We start from the raw sequence: 16,823 nt of genomic DNA, 5'->3' as shown, positions 1-16,823 counted from the left end.
TTTTCCGATAAAAACGCTCATCGACCCATGATTGTTATCTGTTAAAGAATTAAATCGATGTTAAAAAAATCAGTTTTTTCATTGTTTCAATTCACGGAATAGACTTTAATAAATGACTTTAGACGTAATTAACAATAGACTGATGGAATTGATTAATTATTATTATTTCCATTGTTCCTTTTACCGAATGTCCCGACTCAAGTGGAGGGTTTTCAAAAGGTAGAAATGTTTCGAAAGTCCTCGGAAATATTCGAATCGCGAACAGAAACATGACTGACGTTCCTCCTCTCACCCTCATTCGAGGGAAACAAAAGCCAAAGTCAAACCTCGCTCAAACGGTAAATCCGTTGAAAAAAAGATACGGCCGCGAGAACAGCGGACATTATCTACCTGCTAATTAAGCTGGTTGCCGACGAAAAGGGTAATTTGAATATTTTATAAAGGCCATATCTTTCTCTCTCCGCCTCCGCCTAATAGATACATTGTTATTCGTACAATTTATTTCATGATCTTGCGGAATAGTCTGCGTAATTACATGTGTAACCATTCGCAAGATCTCTCGAAGTGCACTAAATGATCATGCATTAAATAGTTCGTTCTTCGAAAATTCACATTAGTGTTTACCGTCGACCAAGGGTGGTCGTCTCGTTTCCTCTCGCGAGGATACGCCCGATAAAATATTCCCTTTAATTTGCGATCTGCCGATTCGAAAGCAATCTTTCCCTCGATTATTGATTCTCAGATCTATCGTGTTTCGGGTATCATCACCGCTGCAATTATCGCGATCGAGATGACGAAAATCCGAGCAAATCCGTTCATCCACGAGGCAAAGCTCCTTTTTCGTCTCTCGGAACACGCGATTCCGAAAAACGCGATTCGCGTCGATCGACACGATTTGTACGAAGGAGAAAAAACGGAGGAGTTTAAAAAGCAAACGGTACGGCAAACTAAAAAGGGAGGCCGCCGCCCGCGGCGGTCGCTGCGGATTCGCTCCGGGCTGACATTTTTGTATTTATGTATTTATGAGATTTACGCTCGCTCTCCTCTCTACCCAGCGAGAATGATTAAAAACAAACACGCGCGATTCTTCGCGATCTCCCACCGCCGCACTCGCGACGTCCCGAACAAAAAGAGCCGGCCGATGCTTGCGCGAGGATGCGGTAATACGTGCCACAAATTCACCGTAATACCGTTCCCCGTCAGAAATGCATTCACGTCGTCGCTTAAAAAGATACAGCTCGATACAGGATCTGTAAAGAAACGCGCGTTATTTTCAGAATCGCGACAATTTTTATCCTATTTTTAGGAGAGATGATGTCTTTGAATCGGTGAAAAAAATGAAAAAAATCGCTTGTGACAGATTACTCGATGAATACAAATAAATTTTTGGATAAATGAATATTTAGTATTAGTTCTTATTGCCATGATTCAACAGCCCACACATAAAATTTTAAGATGATTAACATTCTTTAATTATTTCTTTATTGAACAGAAACAGGAGCAAAAAAATTGACAAAAAATACAAATTTTCATATTTCTTCTTAATAACAAAGCAAATTTTCTTGGTAAATATTAAATTTATAGAGAAATTAATTATAAATAAAATAAATAAAATAATTTAATAATATAATATAATAATGTAATATAATAATATAATAATAATTTAATAATAATAATTTATAATTTATAAATAAAATAATTTAAAAAAATTTGATGTTTATATTCTTAAGAAATCGTGGCGAAAATTTTTTATGCTATATATCTTAGCAAATTATTTGCAACTTTAAATATCTCACTTTTTTCATCAATCCATGTAAAAATTAGCACTCGCATTCATTTTTTGCAGATTCAAAGGTATCCACTCCCCTCAACAAGTCCCATCTTTGGATTGTTTGTTCTAAACACTGGCACCAATAAAAATGCATTCGTCGGAAATTATATTTATAATTCATTAAAAAATAAAATAAAAATGGTAAACTTTTTTTATTTGAAAAATAATCCGAAACAAAATTGACGATACTTTTATACGGAGAAATACTGTCAATTAAATTAAACGTGCAAACAAATATATATATATATGTATCTCCAAGCGAGATGTAACAGCCCTCCCTCATTTCTTTGACAAGCCACCTGCGCGATTATCGTTAGCAGGGAATAGGCCGTGCAAATACGGGATCGCTTGTAGCGTTTGGGTGCCGCTGGATCACGGTTCACTTGTGTAAATAACATCTGTCAATTGCGACGGGGACGAGCGGGGGCGAGAGGCTACTGTTGATGATGAGAGAAACCGCTGGTCCCATCCCCTTCGCGAACGCGCGACCCTTTAAAACATCTCATCGACTGATTGAATTACGGTGATTAGCCAAACCATAATAAATCAGAACGATGTAAAATACATCACCGGCAAAGTATATCGATTCTACGATTCATCTTACATCAACGATTTGATACTTTGCTATGATAAGCGTTGAAATTATTCATCAAGCATTGTCCTAATTATTTTTATTGCAATAATGACATATGTAAAAAGTTGTTTCATAGAATTTGCGTCCTTCTTTACTTTTATATTTCAATGTAAATGGTGTAATAAAATTTTTCTTTTTATGAAGATGAGAATAAAAAGCGAGAAACAATTTAAAAATAATGTATAAAAATTTTCTCGAAAAAAAAAAATACATATCAATTTTAATAATAAAGGTAGATAAAAATTCTAATACAGATTATAAAAAAAATTTTAATACAGATTATTTGAATTCCTAATTATTAATTCTAATACAGATTATAAAAAAATAAATTGACCCAAAATTTGGAATATACTTTATAATTTTTCGAATTTAGCGAGAGGAGCAAAAATCAAACTGCTATACACGCTTAATGTTCTTTCACATCGGAACGTTTCCCGATAATTCAATGGCATTCGATAATATCCTGTTGCCAACGAAAAAGTGCGACACGAAATTCATCGGCATCGAGACCTTTGCCCTCTCCCCGCGTTACTTACTCTACCGTCCCGATTGTGCAAATACGCTCCTCGCTCTATTCGTGCAATTACGCGAAACGGACAATAACCGCGCGACGGAGAAAAGCGGAGGAACGAGAGGAACCGGCAACGCTTAGCGCCAGCTAATTCGTACAGGTATGCGCGATACGCATACGGAGGAGGTCTCTCGGTATATTAGCCGTGCCGGGTGTATCCACACGTGGATAATCCGGCGTATTTGGAGAGCGGAAGCGTGCACGAATTCGAGCGAGAGCGCGCCCCCGCACCCCGCCTATAGTATACACAAGAACACGTAGAGAGGAGATGGGCAGGGGGGAGGGAGAAGGGGGAGAAGAGAGAGAGGAAGCTAGCATAGCGGAAGCATTAATTGGGATTAAGTAAATCAAGACGCTAATTAGCTCGTGCCAGATGCGCGCGCGCGCCCGCGGGTTTCCACCCCCTCCTCCCCACCACTCGTCCTCATCGTCATCGCTACCACCGCCAAATGACCGATGCATGACGAATCCCCGGGTATTTAATTTTCCCGGCAATTTGCTATGACTACTGTACGATCATAATACGTGTGATTTAGGCGAGCGCGAGTCGCCATTTAATTGCTTGTTATTGAGTTAACATTCTCTCGCGTGTTAAGAGTGGCAAATGAATATGGATGATTCCGCTAGGTATTTGTGAAGAAAATATGTAAGTGGAAATACGTGAAGTCAGACGTTCAAAAAATTTTATATTTGTGATTTGCTTGACAAGAGAAAAAAAAGGACAGAATTTGAAGCTATTATATTTTTCCACAAAGATTCGAATGTGGAAAAATATTAATTTTGTCGCGTTATATTATCAGCAACGTTTGAAAATTATTTTTCATAATCATATTCAGAATGCGATTCATCTTTAAACATTTCTTTCCTCTCTCTTTCTCTCTGTGTAAAATATATTAATTATCTAGAAACGCGTTTTTTCCTTCTATAAATTGTTGGAGGATTAACGTTTGTGTGCGCGCAATACTTTCATCTGTTATTTCTACTAAAATAGAATATTTTTATATGTGCGCTATACTACTCGAAAAGTGATTCGATTCAAAATAAGTTTATTTAATAAAGCAAATAAACTTAATAAATGTAATAAATTTTACATTTCTCTCTTCATTTCTGTCAATTAAAGCGTTTTTAATTCATTTTATAGAAAATGTATTCATGCAGTAAAGAGAGAATATATTGCAATCAAATTATTGAGCAATTTTGAAAAAAATAAATACAGCAACGAATATGAATAATAACGTTACTCTCGTGGTCTTCTTGATAACGTGACCACTTTTTTTACCGTCCAAATATAAATATAGAATTTTGCAGAAAAAGCCTTATCGAAAGAAAATAAATTAGAAAAAAAACTCGATATTAGTGTCCACATTAACGATGCATAATTAATTATAACGAGAAATTATTATTTCCATAACACGCAAAACAGCAAATAAATAAGCCGAACAGCAACTATTTATTTCGTTATACGAAGAAGAGACGAGGAGCCAAGCGGGGGAAAAAGGGGATGAAAGGGGATGGGGAGCTGCTGCGGAAACGCGGCGGAGAACACGCGGCAAGTCCGCTCACAGGGTCTGGTAATATCGCGAAAAGTGTTTGCTTAGCTTGTCTCGACCGACGTTGGAAGCATTAAACCGCGAGCGTTCTTTCGTCTCCTCGAGAGACGATCTTGGGGAGTGAGAGCCCTCCTCCTCTACCCCTGTGTACCTTCTTCCGCCCCTACGATTATTTCCGGGACGGGGCCTTACCCGCGCGCGAATCCCCATTTTCCCGATTAAAGTGATCACTGATAATGGTAGATGAGCCAATTAAAAGAAAATTCATTTTTTTAATTATTATTAATAATTTTAAACAGAGTGTAATATAATAGATGTCAATTGTGTTTGATGATATTATTATTTTTAAATTGCTATTATTATAAGTGTTAATTATATAATATATAATTATTGCTATGCTATACTTATATTTTATTTGTATTTTATTATTTTTAATTATTATTAATTAATATTATTATCTTACACATTTTATATCATGAGAACCTTAGACGAAAGCGAAGAAAATATTTGCGTGACACGTCATTTTCTCAGAAAAGTTTTTATTTCTAAGTTTTTAGTTCTCTATTATATTCGACTTTGGTGTTTGATTGCTATTGCAACGACAATCTCGACGATACTCGCTGATCGCGACGACGATGTCGCGGAAGGGGGTCGAACACGACAGCCAGACGGGCGAGAAGCGCGGAAGGAGGGGAAACTGCCTCTGTTAGCTTTGGTTTGAAACGACGGCCTCCTGGGAAATGTGCGTAATCGCCGAGTCCCCATTCTGGACCCCGGTAGCGGATGGATTCTCACTAACAACGATCGAACTTGTTTATGGCATCACAAAAAATCGCGGTCAACAGACATCGAGGATGAGCGAAAGAAAGATACATGGGATGAAAGAAACGACGTTTTCTTATTCACGGTGTCTACTTTTGTAAAAATATTCTAGATATTTGTGTTCAAAATTTTAGATAAGGGAATCTTTTGAAGATTTTTTGATGCGTTTATGTAATAGAATAAATTTTTTTATTACGAGTACATTTTCTAATGGTTTTCAAAATTGAAAATCATTTTCGTAGGATATGTCTTTTATATTTTTGTTTCTTTATCATTAAAAATTACAATGAAATATGTATTGCATATTATATATAAGCAAAGATAAGGTAAATATTCGTAATATAATTGATTTGATTTGACAACTCTTCACAATATGAGAGCAAGAGCGAAAATTTTTTTAAAAATTTCCCCCTTCTGAGAACTCTAATAAAATTCAAATTCAAATGAAAATTTCTGGATTTTTTCAAGTATAAAATAAATCCCTGAGAATTTCAGGTTCAAGTCTTTTTACAGAATAGACATTTTATGACATCATGGAATTAATAATTTTCGTAATTTTAAATAAGAAATTTAAAAAATATATTCTCCTCTTTTCGATTCTTTAAATCCCATAGCATCAATCTCCATAAACAAGTAAGTTAATTTATATCTAAATTTAATAATATTTAATAATTTAATAATATTAAATCTCGAAAAGAAGAGAGAGATAAAATACTTGAATTATACTTGCAATAAAACTTAAAAAACAATATCCTTAAAAATCATCCAACCGAGTCTCGGATACATCTCCTTATCATCTTATCGTGCACAAAAGAAAAAATAATCAATCATTGGTGATTTTAATTCAACAGGCATTCAACCGACGTTAATTCCTCGAGGACGCGTAAACTGTACGGATGCAGATGCCGCTCGGTTCTCCGCGAGAACGAAGATCGAAACCGCTGACAAGATAAGGGTAAGGAGAGGACGATAAGTAGTAGAGGTGAGCTCGCGGTCGAGGGCGAGAGAAGGTGGAACGGGATGGCCTGGCGGGTGGCGGAGGAAAGAACGAAGAAGAGGGTCGGGTCGGGCCGGGCCGAGGCGAGGCGAGCGATCGCGGCTCCGGAATAAAGTGGAATTCAGCGCGAGCTGAATTATAAACGATATTATGCAAACACGCCGCCGCGGAGTGGAGAGGAGCGCGTACTCTCTCGTGCTGCGAGAGTTAATTTAATGAAAAACATCAGAGAGGCCAGGCCAGAGGCGCGGGCGAGAGGGCCTCCGAGAGAAGAGCGGAGAAAGAGAGGGAGGGAGGGAGAGAAAGGAAGGAAGAGACCGGCAAAAGACGCATCTCATGGCGAAAGATCGTTCTCTCCGAAAGCCGAGAGGGCTTCTCCTCTCCGTTCATCATCTCGCCGGCCCTCGAAAGATGTTTTCCTCTTTCTCCGCTCTTTATTCATCTCCTCCTCGCGTTAGCGTTTAACGTCTCATTTAGAGTAGCCAAACACGTGGGTTATCGCGTAAACGTTACAATTGCGTACCGCAGAATTCTTCGTTTTTTCTCTTCAAATCCTGATTATTCGATTGATTATTATAGTTTTACACAAATCGGAGTGTGTCTGCTCGAATCTTGTAAGAAAATTCTCTAATCTTCGTCAAGTATTTTCATTCAAAATTCCAGATAAAGAGTGTATCTTAAAGATTTTTTGGAGCAACTTTCCAAAATAAGTTTCTTTTGTTGTATTATGCATTTTTTAATACTTTTCATTCATTATGAAGAACACAGAATCACTTAAGTTTCAAGTGTTAGGTTTACAAATGTATCGAAGAAACTGAATCGAGCCTTCGCAAAATAAACATTTTTCGTTAACATAACATTTTTATTTTTTGTCGCTAAAAATTAAGGACATGAATTATAGGAACATGAATTATAATAAAAATAATATATTATTCAATATAGCATATTCAATATTTTATTAAATTATAAAAAATATAAGAATAAATTTATAATATTTTGAACAAAATTCATAACTTGACTTATTGATTGCCGATTATTTATAATGTAGAAGCATTATCAAAGAGAATTGCTTAAAATTCTCCGAGTCTCAATAAAAAATTCCATGAGAATTCCCTGATTTCTCTAGATACAAAAGGAAACGAGAAGATCAGGTTTTTCATATTTTTTCAAAGAGTAAACATTCTGAGTAGTATATGTGTCATATTAATTTATTTTGCGCATCTCTTCTTGTTCGAGATATTAAATTGGATGTGAAAATATATATTCATATCAAAGAAAACAATAATACGGCAATTGTGATCGAGTTTATCAACTTGAGAGAGAAACATTTCAAGTTTATGAACATACAGAAAATAAATACACCCCAATTTATGTATCTAAATTGAAAATTAATGACTGACAGATTTTTATTGAGAATTATTTAATATATGAATTTATTACATCTTCTTTTATGAGAATATTATATTTAAGCTCTCTCAGTCTCTATTTCTCCAATACAATTTTCATCGACAATTTTGTACTCGATTATTAATGTTCCAACCAATATTCTTAACGATATCCATTTATATTCATTCGCAATATATATTTAATGCATCGAGAAAAATTTATTCAAGCTTCCAGAGGCTCGTATGATTTTTACCGCACATGGTTCGACATGTTATTAGCTCGAATCCTGCAATTATATTTGTAGCGTGACCTAACGGCGTGAATAAATTGACGGCCTGAATTGGGACGATACACGCACTCTTATCGCGTCGTCTCTAATTTTCGCGATATCATTTTCGCTCTGCCCCTATCTTGTCCCAGGAAATTTCTGCGAGCAATAAAAAAATAACGTTAAACGCTAACGTGATTTTTTGCTCACGGGAGATTAGCTTCCTCGAAAGAAATTTTTGTTATTTATTTCTTACAATCTTGAGACTGAACCAATATCAGAGAGTTGAATAAAAATGACGTGTAATTGTGAAAAATTAATCGTCGTCGTTTCTAAAGGGATTCGAAAGCCGGCGAATTCCCGTCATAAGCGAAACAAGGGCGCGATCAGGAGCGCATCCTTTCACGTAGAGAGGAATCCACCGGGCGCAGATGCAGCTCGCCTGTGATCGCTGGTAACGCCGCCAATCTGCGCTCGTCGGGGGCGGTTCTCGGTTGTTCCCGGGGGGGTTGTTGGGCCAACCCCACGCGACGCGAGCGGTAGAGTAGGTAGGTAGGTAGGTAGGTGGTAGAAGAGCCACGGCATGAAAAAGCGAGCGTGTCTACGCGCAGCTGATAACAGTGCGCGACGGTGCGGTGTGCCTGCCAGCCGGCGTTCAAATCACAAAGAGCCGCGAGATCAGCCTACGTATCTAGAAGAACGTGGGTGTCGAACGAGACAATTTGTCCCGCTTCCTCGAGAGGTTCCAAGACTGCGATACGTGGTTTTTCCTAATGACAAATCGGAGGTATTAAAAATTTTGGTGCTCAAGCATGATAAGAATGCTTGGATTTCCCTTTGTGAATTCCATGCGAAGGGAGAATAAAAAAATGATGACGACGTCGCTTTGTGCATCCTTCACCGATAACAGTGCTTCCTCAATCTTCGTGTATCTTCACAAAATTCTTATTCGTCTACGATTCCTCTAGGATAGAGTGAAAGAAGATCGTTCGTGCCATGAGCGACAAAGTCGCTGAGGCGAGTTAAACGTCCGTTGGAAGATCCTCGTAGAGTGGGAAAGTGGTTGCACCAGGTTGTATCTCCGAAGAGGGTGCTCGACGATGTACGGTTTGTACAGAGCGTGGTTCGGCAGCGGGACCAGCGGCACCACTAGCTACCCCTGCCTCCAAGACACGTTCTCGCCACCCGACACGGTCGTGCGAGTCGGTAACGAGGGCGAGCACCAGTTCGTCGCGCACAAGGGCGTGCTCGCGGCTCACAGCGGATATCTCAAGGCCCTGCTGGCGAGCGCGGCGACGACGACAACGTCGTCGGCGAGTTCGCCCTTTGATCCCTCCTGCGCGACTGTCGCTGTCACGGCGACCAACGGACAGTCGCAGCGACCGGTCACCTCCGTGTCGGTCTCGTCCATTGGTAAATATGGATCGTTCGATGAATAAAAAATCCCTCGATTAATCCCGATTAAGTTATCACTCTTTGAGCTTAGAAGATCTTAAATGTTGAGAGAGAGATTACTCTTTATTTATCTTCTTAATCAAGAATATGTAGGAAGAAAGAATATCTCTTTCTCTTCCTTGAATCAAATAGACTCGACAAGAACGCTTAAGGATTAAAAGAATTAAAATTCTCTAGTATTTTTGCAATGTTCGAATTATTATATTGGACAGCAAAGATTATATTACGTAAAGTGATGACTAGTTTCGTTTATATACATCTTGATTTCGTTAATGAATTCTGAATAGAAATTTTTTAAGTTTGCTACCGTCTTCAGTCTGCTATCGCATAACATAAGATATTAAATTAAATATTTGATAATATTTGAAAATGCAACTTTCCAAGATATTTTCTATGCTGACATTATGAACTCTTTTCTGCTTTTTGCAATTTTTTTCGTAAAAACGGAAAAGAATTTATATCAGCATAGAAAATGTAAATATGCAGCGTTTTCCGGATATACTAAATAAGGAATAAAGATAGAACTCAGATCTTGCAAAAACTGCTTTTAAATAATAATCAATGGCGAGACGGAATAATTAACAAACTTTTATCGGTAACACCATATGCTACCGTTACTTCCAATCTCTCATTGGGATTTTCCAATAATTATCCAATTCAATCCAATTCAATTTGATAATTGAACCCGGATTCACAAACGGTGGTAAGTCTACATTTGTCAGTTTTCGGAAACAGCATGCATTGTAAACATAACTTCTCTATTTGTAATGTTGTAATTTAAAAAAAAATGTTTTGCACAATAGATATTATTTTTGTAAAATAATCTATAATTATTTATTTTAATTCGCTAATGATTCTCAAATTCTAATCATAAAAAATTATCTACAGATTATTAATTTTTTTCAAGTATTCTCGAAAAATTATCTCTCTTTCGGATTGACATCAAATCGGATTAAAATTCAGACTTTAATAATAAAAGATAATTGTACACGAGACTAGCTTCTAACTTCTTTTACAAAATGAACGGAAAAATTATTCATCAAATATGTATTAGAGTCTTAAATCTTGTAAAAATTCTCTAATCTTTTAGACATTTTTGTTTAAAATTTCAGATAAAGAGAATATTTTGAAGATTTTTTGGTGCAATTTTTTAAAATAAGATTTTTTATTATATGTATTTTCTAATGTATTTACTTATATAAAGAAAAAACACACAGCCATTTAAATTTCAAGTGTTAAACTTGTACTAAAAAAAAATTGAATAGCTGTCATAAGATAAACATTTTTCACTTGCATTTTCATTTCTTTTATCAGTTTAAAAGACATTAAATAGAGACAAAACAGATATATTTATAATATACTTTTTAAACATATAATTCTCATAACTTGATTTATCGGTAGATTACCGATTACTTACATTAGAAAGGCAAAATAATGGAGAAAATCTTATTAAAAATTTCCACTAAAACCCACTAAAATTCTATAAAAATTTCCCGACTTTTTCAGGTATAAAATATAAATCCCTGAGAATTCTAGGATTTTCGTGTTTTTCCAGGAGATAAACACCCTGTACATTAATTCGTGCTCAATATCTCGAACGATTAACGAACCACCTCCCGATTTGACGGCAGGTGGAGAGGCGTTCGCGCCGCTACTCAACTACATGTACACTGGGCGGTTGGAGGTGACACTGGACAACGTTTACAGCGTGCTGCTGGCGACGCATCTGTTGCACATGCCGGGCGCCCTGGAGCAGTGCAGGGCCGCGTTGTTGAGGCTGCGGGCGCCGCCGCCGCCGCCGTTGCCGACGTCGGCGACGTCGTCGACGACGACCGCCGGCTCGCCACCGATCGGGGGGACCAGCATTCTGCGGCCCATACCGAGCCGGCTGGTGGTGGGACCGCCACTCTGCTGGCCCCCGACGACCCCGCTCGCGTACTCGCCGGCATCGGCGACCATGTCGCATCATCTACCGCCGTCGATGCAGCCGCTGATGCGACCAACGACCGTGCCGTCCAGTATCATCGCTCCGAGAGAGAAGCAAGAGCAGTGTGTGCATTATAGGTTCGCAGTAGAATGATGATTTTCTTCCGCGCGACTTTGGTTTAGAAAGTTGTACGAGTCAAAAAGATTTAACTCTGTTCTGAAAATTTTATATAAAATCTTTAATCAATAAGATTAGATAAAAATTTATAATCTTATAAGATTATTATTATATTAGTATTATTATATTGTGTATCGTTTTTATTATTATTGATGATCTTCGTTATTGTACTTCATTGAATTTTTATTTAATTATGACAGTTTACTTTAATCCAAAAATTATTATTATTTATTTAGAAAAGATAATTGTATCTAAATTACATTGCATTGAAAATAATACATTAATAACTTTCTTTGTTTATTAATAGAATCATTCAACTAACTGTTTCAAGATATTTCAGTACAAAGAGATTTGAATAAAAATTTTCAAGTTTTTCAGAAAATTTATTTTAACTATAAATTTAAATAAATTATCCAAATTATCCTTGATTTTGTTGATAAAAACAATAGTGCATATTTAACAGTGATTCATTATCATAATTTCTACACATAATAAATAATAATAATTAAGCTGTGATAAAATGTGACAAAAATAAATAAAAATATAATAATGTCTTTCACAAAAGTATTTGAAAAAATATTTCAGAGTTTCGAAATACTTGGTATTTCAAGATTAATAGATGGAAAAATATGCACGAATGTTGCAGTGTCGGTGAGATACCGAAGTCGCCGCCGTCCTCGCCGACTTTACGTCATAAACGCCCGAGACCGAGCTCCAGCAGATCGAGGACACCAGAGATCGTGTCTACCGTCTCGACCCTACCATTCGTGGCAGCAGCCGCGGCCGCGTTTACCGCGTTTACCGTAACGAACAGCACGGCGAATTCCACGACAAGAACGTCGTCGCCGTCGCGCTCCATCTCGCCGACACCGACCTCCGTGTCGCGGACGCACTCGCCTGCGCATCATCGCGACAATGAAAATTCGACGACGGATCGCGACGAGACTCAACAAGAAGCGGAGATCTCCGCCAAATCGCGCAATGTCGATCAACAACGCCGATCAGACTCGTCCGAGGATGGAACGTCAAGTCACAATCGAATCAGCAACAGCAACAGCAACCACGGAAACATCGCGACGTCCTTGGAACGGGACGATCGAGCGCGTTCTCGTCGCCGAGCACGAGCCTCCTCGAGAGAGGCTGCCTCCTCGAGCACCGTCTTCTCCGTGATATACGACATCGCGTGCTGCGATGGACCGGTGCGCTTTCACCGAGTCTTGAACGAGAACTATTCGTCAGCAACGTCATCGCACGGATCCGGCGCGCAGCCACGTCCGCAGAGGAATTGTCAAGTGACGGCGGAGAGCGAGGACCCGTCGAGCGAAAATGACGAGAACGGTGGACCCGCGAGCGGCCGCAGGAGCGGCCTCGCGCGCAGTCCCAGCAACGACTCCAGCAACGACGCCAGCAACGCCAACAACGGCGGTTGCTACACCTGCGGCTACTGCAAGCACACCTTCAAGTCGCAATATTGCTACAGGAAGCACGCGAAGCGGCACTTGTTGCCGCCGACGAGGGTCAACGAGACGACCAGCGACAGCGGCGATGGAGGCTCAAGACAGGAAGTCATCGCTGCCACAGCTGCCGCCGCCGCCGCCGCCCACGGAAACAGGAGGGAGGTCAGATTGCTGGACCTGAACGTGCAATACTATCCCTGCAAGATTTGCGGATGCAAGTTCCCGAGTTACTACTTCGTGCACAAACACCGCAAGCTATGCCATGCGAACGACGAGGAGAGACAGGTCGTCACCGACGGAACTATCGTGTCGAATCGCGACGTGAGCGTGTCCTCCCCTCAGGATGCTCCGTGAAACGAGAAGACGCGATTCCCCTCGTCACTGGATAGATAGGTACTGAGATAATATATTTGTGTCCACGATTATTTTTTAATGTCATTTAAATTCGGTATCTTTTCATTGTGAGATAATCTTTGTTAAAAATGAATCAAATAATATTAATTATAATTTAATCATATTGGATTTAGGCGCTATCCGTACTGTAATATTTTTTAATGTTAAAATTGAAAAAATATTTCGTGTGTATAATAATCAATAAAAATAATTAATATAAAATATTAATTTATTATTAATGTATTACAATTAATATAGAAAAATATATTATTTTTTTCTTAATACTCTCTAAATTTTTACGAACAAGATTTAATGTAATATATGCACGTTACATATGTAAATATGTACATGTCACTGATCAAATTTTCCCATATTCGTTACTTAAGCTGTTTTCAAAACTACATATTTAATAAATGACACGCTGTAGTGTCACTCTGTCATGAAATTGTATTATTCACTTAACGCGATATTTTATTATTGCGTTTCTTGATATTTAAGCATAATACTTTTGTTGTAATGCGATTCTATTTTTTTCAGATTTTACTCTCTTCTATTCTCAACGAAAATATTTATAGACGGAATTTCGCAAGAAAAATGGCATTTCAATGGGACTCAAGTATCGATACTTAAGCGTCAAATATACGATTGCAAATAAAATAAATTAGAAATTATAAAAATCATACTGTTATAGAATGTAATATATAAGTAATAATCTTTAACATATATAATTATAAAGCACATTCTCAAATTACCTCAGATTGTATAAACTGAAGAAACTTAATTAGAAAACATGCTTCCTAAGAACATTGAAAAAGGAATTTATACAACCATTAGTTTAGATAGATAATAATTAATCCTATTTCTCCTCTGTGTGTTCTTTAACATTATATAAATATATATATGTATACCTCGATGTTACAACACACTCTGCAACTTAATGCATTGATACATATATTTCATGTATCAGGAAACTGTATAAAATAAGAATAGAAGTAACGTACGTCTACGACATAATTATGTAGCTAATGTAACAAAATTTTCAATACATATACACAACAGTCTGAGAGAAAAATAGTTATAACACGAACAAAAAAAAACGCTAATTTCTCCAAAAATGTAACAGCACGTATACGAGCTAGATATTTAATTTAAATTTAGACCTCTAAGATTAAACGTTAACTCGTTTCTCATTCGTCTCGCATAGAAAAAATTCCAGCCTGTCATAGAATTGAGCTTTATAATGTATATATAGCCTCAATAATGTATATATAGCGTATAGATTTTTGAATTTAATTAATGCAACTTGTAATGTGAAATATATCGGTATACATGTTGAAAAATATTCTTCAAGTTTTACAAAAATAAACTATGCAATTACGTGATACAGCGCGAGAAAGAGAGATTATAATATTATTAAATATCTTATCCCACTCTTCTTTGTCGCGAAAGCGACGTAATGAAATCAATAAATCGGCAGTGTTTTTTCCGAAAGTAAATGTATTTTTTGATGTATTACGAATAATGTATTTTTTAGCATTGTCTCTATATATCATATTAATTTTTTGAAATTCGATAATTTCAATATCCCGGTCAAAATCAAGACAATATTAAAAATGATTTTTTTAACTTCGATATTGTTTTAATTTTAATTTTTATTATAATAATGCAAAGATAATATAATTTATACAAATAGAAGTATTAATGCAAATATATGGAAAGCATTGTGAAGTAATAAAAATTGAATTGTCGAAAAAAACTCAAGCTTACGAGAGAATTTCGCAAACTGAAAAATTTTGATTTGGATGAAACGTTACATATATGTAGGGAGAGGAGGAAGAGGGGAATAGATGAATTTAGAAATTTTCAATTGCAACCTGAAAAACAATACTAAAAGCCGAAACCATCTCTCACATGTAGAATGGTTTTTTGCCTTTCTCGATATATCTCCAAATTTATTCGAGATATCAAAAAATACTTTATACAAAAATTTCGTGGTAGCAATATCTCTCTAATTAATAAAGTAATTTTTTCAAAGATTTTTGAATTTTTTTGAAAATTATTTTTTCTAAATTTTATTAATCTGGTTAAATAAAAATTTTTATGATAAAACTTTTATATAACATTTTATATAACATTTTTTGATATCTCGAATGATTTTAGAAATGCACCGAGAAAAGTAAAAAGTTGTTCTATAAAGAGTGATTTCATCCTTTAGAATCATTTTTAAACCGCAATTGGAAACTTCTAAATTTATCTATTTATTTCCCTTACATATGTATAAAATTTTACCATAATCAAAATTTTCCAGTGAAATTTGCAAGATTCTTTTGTCAAATTGTTAGGGATGGTAATGCGAATATTAAATGAGTGATGCAAAAGACCAAGAATATCAATCAGTTCAAAACTTACCGACGACGTCGATCGACGGTGCTTCTTCGTCACTGGTTTCCATAGGAGTATGATTCTCCTTCTTCTTATCCTTTATTCTACTACTGGTTGCCACGTTAGCACCACTGCCGCTTGTGTCCCTACAACCTGGTTTCTTCTTGCTGGATTCCGACTGGATAGTCGACACATTTGTCGCGTTGATATTCAATGAGGATGCGGATGAAGACAGCGCGCTTTTACCTTCCATTCTGTAATAAAATATAAATAAATTGTTAAATTATTAAATAATATAACCTGTTCAGCTTTATTTCTTTCTCTTTTATTTCAATGGTATTTTCTTCAAGAAAAAAATGCAGCGTGCTTTGTCACGAAAATATAAAATCTTATCGTGATAAAATTTCGTCGATTGTGCGTCGAAAAGCAGCGGGAGTTCGACATTCGTCATCGTTCTCATCGAACAGAATCACATTTCCAACTATCGAGTCAATTACGGTGATGAGAGCCTACGTAAACATAATCCACTAACCGGTAGCCATTGATTAGCATTACAATCTGCTAATAATTGATCTTCCCCCACTCTTGTTAAGCCGCCGTCGCTGCCTGCCGCAACCATCTCCACCTCATCACCCCTGGCATATCCCCATTACCTTTCCCCGCTTCTCTTCAAATCGACTTTCCATATCTCAACGACTTGTCCCTTCATTCGGCTATTGCGCAATTACCAACGTTAAGTAAAACCTATCTCTATTAGTACAGTTTCATTGGAGATAAAAAACAGATTAAGCTTCTTTCTTTTTTTTTTGGTATACATATAGTTTTATAATATTCGTGCGTTCTATCCGAGCGATGTATTGTAATCGTTAAATGGGTATTCGCGGGTCGTCTCTCCCACCGTGAACAATATTGAGATTGGTTCGTTGGAGTGGGGTATGTTTGCAGAATAAATATCTTCCGGCCGATGGTTACG

At 36.9% G+C, this 16,823-nt stretch overlaps 2 protein-coding genes across 9 annotated transcripts in view; one reads left to right on the top strand and one right to left on the bottom strand.

Annotated features, from left to right (window-relative positions):
- Smr (nuclear receptor corepressor smrter) overlaps window positions 1-16,823 on the bottom strand; it is a 73,858-nt gene that overhangs the window by 11,451 nt on the left and 45,584 nt on the right. For all 8 annotated transcript variants that reach the window (XR_014438532.1, XM_083097443.1, XM_083097444.1 and 5 more), the window contains one exon: window positions 15,878-16,104. Coding sequence is in view for 7 of the 8 variants with exons in the window: in XM_083097443.1 (XP_082953569.1) it covers window positions 15,878-16,104 (227 nt within the window). In the remaining variant the exon portion in view is untranslated. The remainder of the gene's footprint in view (window positions 1-15,877; window positions 16,105-16,823) is intronic.
- LOC145970577 (uncharacterized) lies at window positions 8,512-14,599 on the top strand. Its single transcript, XM_083097450.1, has 4 exons — window positions 8,512-9,472; window positions 11,146-11,578; window positions 12,265-13,468; window positions 14,006-14,599. Exons 1-3 carry the CDS (start codon window positions 9,160-9,162, stop codon window positions 13,427-13,429), a joined length of 1,911 nt encoding a protein of 636 aa, XP_082953576.1. The 5' UTR covers window positions 8,512-9,159; the 3' UTR covers window positions 13,430-13,468; window positions 14,006-14,599.

The sequence above is a fragment of the Camponotus vicinus genome, unplaced genomic scaffold (assembly GCF_025532165.1).
Source record: "Camponotus vicinus isolate PSW18456_S1 unplaced genomic scaffold, iyCamVici1.0 SCAF_4, whole genome shotgun sequence".
In the NCBI taxonomy this organism is placed as follows: Eukaryota; Metazoa; Arthropoda; class Insecta; order Hymenoptera; family Formicidae; genus Camponotus; species Camponotus vicinus.
The sequence above is the reverse complement of the archived record's forward strand: the minus strand, read 5'-3'. Positions and strand labels throughout refer to the sequence as shown.